This window comes from Giraffa tippelskirchi, chromosome 13, assembly GCF_054371585.1.
Source record: "Giraffa tippelskirchi isolate mGirTip1 chromosome 13, T2T-mGirTip1v1.2.pri, whole genome shotgun sequence".
Taxonomy (NCBI): domain Eukaryota; kingdom Metazoa; phylum Chordata; class Mammalia; order Artiodactyla; family Giraffidae; genus Giraffa; species Giraffa tippelskirchi.
The window spans coordinates 27884564-27896670 of NC_137287.1; the positions used below are offsets into that span (position 1 = coordinate 27884564).

Sequence of the window (12107 nt, forward strand, 5' to 3'; positions counted from 1 at the left end):
CTCATCAACAGCCTCATTCAGTTCTTTGCAGAAGGGAGCCAAGGCCAAGTGTCAAAGCGGCAACCCTTGTGTTTGCTTTCTCTCCTGTCCCGGAACTTGGGCTAGAGCCAGTTTGGTTTCCAGTTTGATTAATGTCAGAAGTCCCATGCCTGTTTAATCAAACCGCAACTGTACTTCTGACTGTATTGAGTTTGATACCATTTTTGACATTCAGACTTTGTGAAAAAGGGCTAAGCCTTATCTTCTAACCTGCTCCTGATGGCAGGTAGTCAAAAGAGAGCAAACACCTACCATGTGTCTAGATTCTGGGCAATAAACAAGCCAGCCACACGCTGCCCAAACTTGTGAAGTTCAAGTCTAGTAGTCTCTAACTCGAGCCCACTCCACTTTTAACAGTTAAAATTTATTTCCTGATTACAAAAGTATAATAGTACCTAGGCATCGCTAAAAAACAAAACCACAAAAAAACAGAGAAATATATAAAGAAGAAAACCCACTCCAGTTCTCACAGTCCAGTATAACCACATTTAGCATTTTAGTGTGCTGCCTATCAGTCTTGTTGGCAATGTTTTAAAAATGTCATTGAGGGAATTCCTTGGTAGTTCAGTGGTTAGGACTCTGTGCTTTCAATGCAGGGGGCATGGGTTCAATGCCTGACCAGGGAATTAAGATCCCGTATGTTTAATGGTGTGGCCAAATCAATAGATTTTTAAAAACCTCACTCAATTAAAAAAAATGTAATTGAGACTCCATACTGTATGACTTTTATAAGCTTTTTTCCCATTTCTGTGTCTTTAAAAAAAGCTGTGAAAACTTCATTTCCAAGTGTTATTAGATACTGTTTTATAGACTGCTAGCTTTCTGACATGGGCAGTATTTCCTATTCTTATCAATTAGTGATGTAACGAGGATGCTTGTGGATCTTTACCCTCTCCCACCTTTTTATTATTCCTTGAGATTTGCAGAAATGGAACTCTTACATTAAAGGGTCTGAGTATTTTAAATAGACACCTTGTTTTGAGACACCTGAGCCCGCTCTGAGAGGGTGGCCCTTGCTCTGCTATGCCTGTTCCTCCTGCAGGTGATAAACAGGGAGCACCCCGCCTCCCCTGTTTGCTCTTGGCTAAGTCTGCCTTGCACTCTTCCCCAGAGCACATATATTACTCATCTCTGAAGCACGATTTGGAGAGCAGGTGAGGACAGTGTGGGGAGGCCAAGGGGCACAGGTGAGAAACACTGGACAGGGAGTCTGGCCTGGGCCCCAGCTCCAGTAGTGCTACCCAGCCTCCATTTCTTCATCTAAAAATAAGAGGGACTTCCCTGGTGGTCCAGTGGTTAAGAGTCCACCTTGCAATGCAGGCAACGTGGGTCTGATCCCTGGTTGGGGAACTAAGATCCCATATGACACGGAGCAACTAAGCCTGCACACCGCAACTGCTGAACCCACACGCCACAACTAGAGAGTCCACAAACTGCAACGGAAGATCCTACCTGCCGCAACTAGGACCTGAGGCAGCCGAACAGATAAATATTTTAAAGAATAAAAAGGAGAAGAGTAACCCTGTGAGGCACCAGGCCAGGGAGATGTAGACACTGCAATCTCCCTGGATCCACTGGGCTGGCAGTGTCTCTGGCTGATCAAGTCGGGCAGGCCCAGGGCCTGATGAGGAAACACAGGGGTAAGGAGAACATTCTCTCCCCTTTCACTTAAGATATCCTCAGTGGCTCCTCGGCTGTGGGGGCGGGGGTGGGGTGGGTGTGGTAAGCGTGACCAGTAGGTTGTACTGGGCAACACAGATTTTCTTCATGTTTCCTAAACAGTCAATTTTTCTCTATGTAGAAGTTTTGATGTTGAAGCTGAACCTCCAATACTTTGGCCACCTCAGGCGAAGAGTTGACTCATTGGAAAAGACCCTAATGCTGGGTAGGATTGGGGGCAGGAGGAGAAGGGGACGACAGAGGATGAGATGGCTGGATGGCATCACTGACTCGATGGACATGGGTTTGGGTAGACTCCGGGAGTTGGTGATGGACAGGGAGGACTGGCGTGCTGCAATTCATGGGGTCGCAGAGTCGGACACGACTGAGCAACTGAACTGATATATATATATATATATATATATATATATAAATTTTATTTTTATTTCAAGTCATTTCTTCAAACTTTCATATGCAGAGTTTGAGGGAAATCTTCAAAGATGCAAAGGGTTAATGAATGGTTCATACACTCGCAAAAAAAAAAACACTTTGGATGCAAGCTGATTTCTGTATAAATACAGGTCCGATCTTCAGATTGATTGCCTTTCACACCTGCTATTGTCACACTGGCAGGAAATCAAAGGCCATAGTTCATCTCATATTTACAATTACAGCACTTGGTGTAATTACACGTTGTTTTATACATCAGAGCAGGACAATAAAGATTATACAGTGTGAGGTCAATGTACAAGGTATTTCCTTAAACAAACAGACTGGCTTGGATTTTATAGATTACATTCTTAAAAACAAAGCAAACCCCCCAAACAACAATTTTACGTAGCACGGAAGCAGCTCAGCCTGATGATTAACTGCCTGACATCCCACTCAACTACTCCAGCAAAAAGATCCAAACTTTCAATGATTCCAAGTAGAAAACAGTGGTGGTGAGTCTAACCACCATCATTCTAACCTCAAACTGACTGCTTTCAGAGGTTTAACTCTGAACCTTCTAGCAACTCTTACACAAGACAGAATCGTCAACTAGATTGTGGTTTCTCCTCTGTATTTTTTATGTGCAACTGCCTCTGCCTATGACAACATCTTCTCTTGTTTTCCTACACTTCACTGAGAGGACAGGCCTGGCCCTGGGCTTCCGTCTTAGGGCTCCGACCCACCCTGGGAGCCTCTTGTCAGTCACTGAGTTTACAGCAAGCAGGGATTGTAACCCACTGTGTGTCCTCCGAGGACCCTGAGTCCCTGCCAGCCATAGTGGACTGAGCCTCCCAAGTCCCGGCCAGGAAGGCGGTTGGTGGGACGTGCGGCCGCTGTGTCGGCCAAGCTCTGGGTCGCCAGTCCCTGCTGCCATGGGCCGAGGGAGGGGACCTGGCTGTGGCCTCTGACGGACAAAGCAGCACCTTGTTTACTAGGGGCGGAAAATAGGAAGTCCGCTTCCCCCACTCCCCAGAGCTCAGCTGGCAGAGAGGCTGCAAGGGTCCCTCAGAACCTCAGCAGTGTCAGTCACAAGACCTGGGTTTCCAGCCGTCGGACCTCCTTGACCACGAGATCAATGTTAATAATTGGGTTAAAGTACAGGGCCCAGTAAAACAGACAGTTGCAAACAAACTGAGGGATGAGGGGCCAGAACATGGCCACAAAAAGCCCCTGTGTTGACACTTTCCAGAAATGGCTCCACATCCTCTGAGGCACGGTCCTGCAAAAGAAAGAGAGGCGTGTGAGAGGTGAAACCATGGTGGCGTTTCTAGCGGCAGGGCTGAGTCGCTCAGCTCCTGCCCGGGCCTTTCCCCAATGCAGCGTCTGGCCGCTGGAGCTGCGGGAGACCCTGTTTCCTGTCCTCTGTGCCCAAGACACACCTTTCCTGACCACGTCACCTTCAACTCCTGGGACGGAGCCTGGAGGGGGCTTCCTCAGGGAACTGTCACCAGGTCCCCTCAGGTGAGGCCTTCCCAGCACAGCCCCAACTCCACCCGCTTCTTCGATGAGTCACACTTGTATGTGTTTAATATAATATATACATATTCTAACTTGTTTATTTATTTTTGGCGGTGTTGGGTCTTCGTTGCTGCGTGGGCTTTTCTCTAGGTGTGGTGAGCACAGGCTCCTCTCTGGTTGCAGTGCACAGCTTCTCACTGCAGTGGCTTCTCCCGTTGCAGAGTACGGGCTTTAGGGTGCACGGGCTTCAGCAGTTGTGGTTCCTGGGCTCTAGATCACAGGCTCAATAGTTGTGGCCCACGGGCTTAGTTGCTCCTCGGCATGTGGGATATTCCCGGGTCAGGGATTAAACCAGTGTCTCCTGCATTGGTGGGCAGATTCTTTACCACTGAGCCACCAGGGAAGCCCCTTTAATATAATATTAACATAATATTTTCTCTGCTAGGCTATAGGCCTTCTAAAGTATCCTCTTGACCAACAGATCTGCGGTGTCCAGCAGAGAAGCAGGGGCAGAGGAGAGGTTCAATCAACTGGGCATGAATAAGTGGAGTCACTGAATTGAATAAATAACGGAGATTCCTGTCAGGTTCTCACTATTCACATGATGGGTGGGGCCAAGAACCCTTCGCATTACAGGCTGTTTCAGGCTAAAAGGGTGCAGGCATGCTGATACGTTGCTTCTGCCTGCCCATCAGCTGTCCTGTCTCCTGGAAGCATCTTCTGAGTTTCCCTTTGGGGTGTCTCCCTCCCCCATTCTCTTCCATGTGGCCTGGGTAGGGCTGAAGCCAGTCCCTGGATGGGGGGTGAGTGCAGGCTTGTGTCTGGACAAGGCGAGCCCACAAACCCCTGCACTTGTGACAGGTTCAGGGGGCCTGTGACCCACGTTGGGTTAATCAGAGCAAAGGCATGTGAGCCTGAGGCTTTCACAAGTGCTATGGGGAGAGAAGTGTCTCTTTCCTCCAGGGCTCCTAAGCTGTAGGTCTCTACCTGGAGGGATCAAGGGCCGCTGAACACAGGAGCTGTTGAGGTGAAAAGAGTAGAGCTGTGAGAGGGAGAAAGACATTTGGCCCTAAGGACGGTGTTCAGTTCTCTGGGTCCAGCCACGCAGGAAGCCATCACTGGACATGTCCTTTGGTAGGAAAGTCAACCTAGGTTGGTTTCTGTCACTTGCAACCAAAAGTCCCGACTCAGCGATTGTCTAGTCCAACTTTCTCATTTTACACATTAATCTAGAGAAATGATTACTGTCCCAGCTGGTGGCAGAGCAGGATAAGAACTCATACCTACAGAATTCCTCCTCAGATCTCTTTATGTTCTACCACGCTATTTTCCATAAAGCACCCACTTCTTCTCACTTGTTTATTCCTCAATTATTAAACTCCCTCATGTACACCCCACCCTCCAGGAATTATCTGGTATATTTATGTGGGGAAGAGGCACTTGGAGGTGTACTTGAACAATGAGCACCATGAGAGCCTCCCCGTCCTGAGACGAAGTTGTTTTCCTGTTCGCTGCTTAAGCAGTGTTTCTAAACCAGATCGCTGGGTGTCTACTAGAGTCTGAAAAACACTCCAGAGGACTTCTCCACTTTATATTTCTTTCCCAGTCTCTGTTGTTCCAACCATCTCCAACATAAAAACACACTTACTTCAGTTCACTTCTTGACCAGATTCTCCAAAAGGAGAATAATTCCAGAACCGAGAGTAGCATGGCATTGACGATGAGAAACCGTGACGTCCAGTAATGGACCTCCAGCCAGTCCCAAGCAAACTCAGCAATCAGCTGGTATGGAAGGAAGGAGTACTTGATGAGGAATTCTCGCCACTGCTTCCATGTGGGCTCTCTAAGATCCTATAGGAGTAAAACACAAGTAAATAAAAGTACATAAAAACAGACACAGAAAATTATGAGGACTGACTTTTACACAGGATACTGTGGTCAGCCCAGAGTTTTACATTTATTAACACACACACACACACATACACAGAGACATACACATCCAACAATCTGAAGTGAGATCTCCATCTATCAACTCACCTTGTAATAACTCATCTTACACTAAATAAATGTTACCAAAAGAGACTGAAACTCTTACATTGCTATATGATTGTGGAAGCTCAGAAGAAAAAAAAAATCTAAGCATGAGATATTAATCAGAAGGTTGAAATGGATAAAAATTAACCAGTTTTACAATATCTTCATCACTGCAAGAGCAGCTCAAACAATTTCCTAAATTCAACCTCTCACCTGTGGTGGAATAATCACAGGTCACAGGAAAATTAAATGTGTACCTTTAAAAAGTAATTTTGGGAAAATGAAAAACTTTAGCGACAAACTTAGCAGGTAATTTATAACAAGAGTTTTTAAACAACTCATAGGGGTTTGGGGCTTTCTTGGTGGCTCAGACTGGTTAAGAATCTGCCTGGAATGTGGGAGACCAGGGTTTGATCCCTGGGTCAGGAAGATTCCCTGGAGAAGGGATTGGCAACCCAATCCGGTATTCCTGCCTGGAGAATCCCACGGACAGAGGAGCCTGGCGGGCTGCAGTCCATGGGGTCGCAAACAGTCAGACATGGCTGAGCAACCAACACTTTCACTTTCTTTCAGGCATCCAGAGGCCAAGGAAAGCTGAGCAAGACTGTGTACAATGGAGTAGATGCTGAGCATCCCAAGAAAAAAGCCAGCCTGATGAGCAGACAGGGATAGACAGGGCTTGTTACAATGGCAAGGTTAGGGGTTCTCTGTGCTCTCAGTCCAGCAAGGGCAAACAACAGCTGAAAATCGGGTAATTAGAGAAACACTGTGCAAAGGGCTAATCAGCAGGCTTAAAACGACATCAAGGCTAAAGTCAGTTAGGCAAGCACTTGATCCAAGTGTTTAAAAAAAGGTCTTTGGATATTTGGGAATTCTGTTTCAATATCATACATAATGATTCCTATATCCATGTGACTTTTGATATAAAGAGATCAGAAGAACTGCCCCCAAAAGTATCAATGTAAAGGGCATTACCCTCCAGTGACAGAGGGAATCACTCTGAATCAATTTGATCAACTATTTTGAAGGAATACAAGAGAGCTATGGTGGGTAACCAGCCCTGCCAAAGGCCTGGTGGTCAGCTAACAGGATGACTTCCATCCATGAGTGGGATGACGGTTTCCTATACTGAGGCCCACAGGACATATACTAACCGGATTTAGAAGATCCCTTTAAGAGATCCATTACCAAGCTGGAGGGCCCATAAATCTAACCCTCGGGCAATCTGGAACTATGCTATCTTATTTTATAACAGAAGCAATGCTGTTTTTTTCCCCCCTCTAACTATTTCAAGTCTAAAGGGTAACCCCTCTTGCTATGCAATGCAGGAAACAACACAGGCTTCTAGGAGTGGGGAAGTTGCTGCTGTATTTTCTTTGTAAGAGCTCTCCTTGCAAGATTGCAATGAAGACTTGTGTTATTTGCTCTTCCCTGCTAGGCTACAGCCACGTATCCAAAACCATTCCATGATGGGCAGTGGTGGCGTGACGCCCCTCAAGGCCCTCTGCAGACCCACCAGGAGCTTGGACAGGATGTCCTCCCCGGAGCCGTCTTCTTGCAGAGGACAGATGGTGTGAATGAAGGGCAGGAAGGTGTCAGTGTAGTCAAACAGGTAGAGGTACAGCAGACCGAGGCGTGGGGAGCTCTTGAGGGCGTAGAGCAGGAACAGGGACCTGCCGGGATTCACGGCCTGCAGAGCACAGATGTTCATTACAACCATGGCTGCATTCTCCCAACTCACGCTCCTTCTGCAGTCTCACGCCCTCTGCCATGTGGTTTGCACTAACAATGAATCAACGAATGAGAAGAGGAGGCCAAGAAATTCATCTGAAGGGCTACATTATATAAAGATCCAGCCTCTCTCCACAGCTGGGGGATGAGAAGCAAGGTCCTAAGCACAATTAGAAGAACACAACCTTTCGGGAAAGTAAATGAGTGAGTGGGGTAGGTGTGCTCAGTCCTGGCTGATTCTTTGCAACCCCATGGAATGTAGTCCACCAGGCTTCTCCGTTCATGGGATTATCCCAGCAAGTATACTGGAGCGGGTTGCCATTTCCTCCTCCAGGGTACCTTTCTGATCCAGGGATTGAACCTGTGTCTTCTGCATTGGCAGGTGGATTCTTTACCACTGAGCCACCTGGGAAACCCCAATTAGTGGGCACCACTTAATAAAAATAATCTGAAATACAGAAGGTCTCATGCACAAGATATTTTGTGTTGCATTGTATATAACAGAGAAAAAGTGAAACCTGTGGCTTTAGTCCTGAAGTTACAGTAGATATTTAGTCCAGAATTCATACGGCTATTGAGGAATGCAAAGGAGCAGCTTTGGATAATGCTCACGTTAAAACATTAGGTGAAAAAAGTCAGCACTGTTGAAAGCAGGGCCTGACTGGTTCATAGCTGAGATCTTCTTCTAAAAGATCACCTGGCTCACAAGAGATGTCAATACATATTTGTGTGTGTGTGTGTGTGCGTGTGTGTGTGCATGCTCACGTGCTCAGTTGCTTAGTCTTGTCCTACTTTTTTGCAATCCCATGGACTGTAGCCTGCCAAGCTCGTCTGTACCTGGGACTTCCCAGACAAGAATACTGGAGTGGGTTGCTATTTCCTTCTCCAGGGGAATCTTTCCAACCCAGGGATTGAACCTGTGTCTTCTGCATTGCAGATGGATTCTTTACCACTGAGCCACCTGGGGAGCCCTATAAACTGTACTTAGAATAATCAAAATGGTTGTTGAGAGGAAACTTTCCTTTTAAAGAGGTGTTCCAGCCAACAAGTGAAAAAGAAACGAGAGAGTTATGATACCACGATTTGGCAACCCTTAACGAACTCGGAGATTTAAACAATCAATGATTGTGGGACGTTATGAACCTCCTGATGGAAGAAAATACCATACCTATGAAGCAGCCTTGCCAATCCACCAAATCTAAACCAAAGTTAGCCTCTAGACTACTAGATTATAAGATATGCAGCGGACAAAAGGACCTGTTAGGTGACACCAGAGAGACATGTGCCAAAGTTCAAGATGTCAGAAACCACAGGAGAAAATGGCCTGGTTTCTACAACAAATAAGTGCAGGGTAATGAAAAGAGGGAGGCAGAATCTATAGACCGAAAGATATAAGAGATGTGTGTGTGCGTGCACGTGTGCTCAGTCATGTCTGACTCTTTGCAACCCCATGGACTATAGCTCGCCAGGTTCCTGTGTCCATGGAACCTTCCAGGCAAGAATACTGGAGTGGGTTGGCCGTTTCCTTCTCCAGGGGATCATCCCACCCAGGGATTGAACCCATGTCTCTTGCGTCTTTGACATGACAACCAACAAACAACCCAATATGCAGTTCAAAACCAGAAACCAAACAACCCAATCAAAAAGTTGGAAGAAGACTTAAACAGACATTTCTCCAAAGAAGACATACAGATGGCTAATACACACATGAAAAGATGCTCAACATTGCTCATTATTAGAGAAAAGCAAATTAAAACTATTACCTCACACGTCACAATGGCCATCAAAAAATCTACAAACAATAAATGGTAGAGAGGGTGTGGGGAAAAGGAAACCCTCTTGCACTTTGGTGGGAATGTAAATTGATGCAGCCACTGTGGAAGACAGTATGGAGAGTCCTTAAAAAACTAGGAATAAAACTACTATATGACCCAACAATCCCACTACTGGGCATATACCCTGAGGAAACCATAATTGAAAGAGACACATGTACCCCAATGTTCACTGCAGCACTATTGACAATAGCAAGGACACGGCAGCAACCTAAATGTCTATCACCAGATGAATGGATAAAGAAGTTGTGGTACATACGTACACTATTACTCAGCCATCATGCAACAGTAATTCAAAAAAAATACAGACACTCAGAGCCTATTTACAGAGTGTAGTAAGTCAGAAAGAGAAAAACAAGTATCATACATTAACACATATATATTGAATCTAGAAAGATGGTACTGATGAGCCTATTTGCAGGGCAGCAATGGGGATGCAGACACAGAGAAGAGACTTGTGGACAAAGCGGGGGAAGGAGAGTAACACTGGAAGAGTAACATTGAAACACACACATTACCATGTGTAAAATAGATAGCCAGTGGGAATCGGCTGTGTGATGCAGGGAGCTCAAACTGGTGGCTCTGTGACAACCTAGAGGGGTGGAATGGGGTGGGAGATGGGAGGGAGGTTTAAGAGGGAGGGGACATTTGTATACCTATGGCTGATTCATGTTGATGTATGGTGGAAACTAACACAATATTGTAAAGCAATTATCCTCCAATTAAAAATAAATTAAAAAAAAAATCCAGAAGACCTGAATAGACATTTTTCCAAAGGAGACTAGAGGTGGCCAACACGCACGTGAAAAAGCACATCAACATTGCTAATTATCAGAGAAATGGAAATCAAAATCACAATGAGATTGCACATCAACCTGTCAGAAAAACCATCATCAAAAAGACCATAGATAACAAATGTTGGAGAGGGTGTGGAGACAAGGGAACTCTTGTACATTGTTGGTTGGAATTTATATTGCTGCAGCCACTGGGGAAAACAGTATGGAGGTTCCTCAAAAATCTAAAAATAGTCCTTCCATATGATCCAGCAATTGCACTCCTTGGAATATATCTGAAGAAAAAAAAAACATTAATTCAGAAAAAACAGACACCCAATGCTCATAACAGCATTATTTATGGTTGCTAACCTATGGAAACAGCCTAAGTATCCATCAACAGATGAATGGGTAAAGGTGATGATAATGATATAATATATATGCAAGAATGAAATTTTGCCATTTGCAACAACTTGGATGGACCTGGGGGTATTATGCTTAGTGAAATAAGTCAGAAGCAGGGAAAAAAATACATATATTTTGACTTATATGTGGAATCTAAAAAATAAAACAAACAAATGACTATAACAAAACAGAAACCAACTCACAGGTTTAGAGAAACAACTAGTGGTTACCAATGGGGACAAGAAAGTGGGGAGGAGCAAGATAGGGGTAGGAGATTGAGAGGTACAAAGTACTACATATAAAATAAGTAGGCCCAAAAACACATTGTATAGCACAGGCAATATAGCAGATATTTTAGTAACTTAAAGTGGGGTATAATCTACAAAAATACTGAATCACTATGTTGTACACCTAACTAACACTAATTTGTAAAACTAAGACAATATTGTAAATCACTTTTCCTCAATTAAAAAAAAAGAGATATAACAACCAAATGTGGACCTTATTTGGACCCTGGCTGGAACAAGCCAACTGGGGAAAAAAAATGTGGGATACGTGTATACTGACAGATTGTTTGATAACATCAGAGAATTATTCATTCTTGGGTGTACACTGTGACATTTTAGTTTTGTTTTTTAAAAAGTCTTTACTTTGTAGAGATTCAATGAAATATTTACTTCTGAAATATAACTATCTCAGATTTTCAAGATAATCAGTAGTAGGAATAGCTATTATTGTGAAATAAACATGGCCATGAGTTACTGTCTTATGGGTGGATGGCAGTTTTGTACTATTATCTTGCTTTTGTGTGTATTTGAAGTTTTCCATAGTAAAAGTTCAAAAAAAAAGTCTAACTTCTGAAAAAGATCTTTATATCGTAACTTAGGTGAGACACAGAAATATGGAAGTAGTTCTTCACTTTAAAGCAGCTTTTCCCAAACTTTTTTACATTATTACCTCTTAAGGAGCCTTTTAAAGACTTCTCATAAACCTGCCCCACCCCATAAAATGTTAATACCACAGAAATACTGTGTATTTATGTACTGTGGTATCTGGACCCACAAGTCATTGCAATATGTAATGCTTTTCACCCCTCCAGAACCAACGGCCTTGGGGGCAAAACTGCTGTTTTGAGTGTGCGGTCTCTAAAAGAACACAGGTCCCCAAAACAGAGCCTGACGGTGTGCAGCCACATCGTGGTAAGGACGAGAGAAGGGACGATGACCGGGTTAATGTTAGTAGGTCTGGGGTGAGCTGGATCAAAATATCCCAACTCTGAGCTCCTCTCTCTCAGATGAGGAGGATGAACCAACCTCCCAGCGAGAGGACCATGATGGCAGGGCTACAGAGGGGAGCGAGCAGTCTCTCTCAAGTCTGCCCAGAACAGCGGCACTCAGACTCTAGGGTCAGCAGAGTCCTGTCACACAGCCTGTAGTGCGTGCTCAGTTACTCAGTCATGTCTGACTCTTTGTGAGACATGGACTGTAGCCCACCAGGCTCCTCTGTCCATGCGATTCTCCAGGCAACAATACTGGAGTGGGTTGCCATACCCTCCTCCAGGGGATCTTCCTGACCCTGGGATTGAACCTGTGTCTCCTCATCTCATGCATTGGCATGCAGGTTCTTCTAGCACCGCTGGGAAGCCTATACACACAACATCAAATGACCACCCTAGAGGCTATCT

The 12107-nt window shown here is 44.9% G+C and overlaps 1 protein-coding gene across 2 annotated transcripts in view; it reads right to left on the reverse strand.

Annotated features, from left to right (window-relative positions):
• Window positions 1-2120: 2120 nt before the first annotated feature.
• BFAR (bifunctional apoptosis regulator) overlaps window positions 2121-12107 on the reverse strand; it is a 29974-nt gene continuing 19987 nt past the window's right edge. The window contains exons 6-8 of one of the 2 annotated variants that reach the window (XM_081556337.1): window positions 7199-7372; window positions 5297-5499; window positions 2121-3409 (exon numbers count right to left, since the gene is read on the reverse strand). In XM_081556337.1, the coding sequence (XP_081412463.1) occupies window positions 3217-3409; window positions 5297-5499; window positions 7199-7372 (570 nt within the window). In that variant the 3' untranslated portion in view covers window positions 2121-3216. The remainder of the gene's footprint in view (window positions 3410-5296; window positions 5500-7198; window positions 7373-12107) is intronic. The other variant, XM_081556338.1, reaches the window with a different exon arrangement.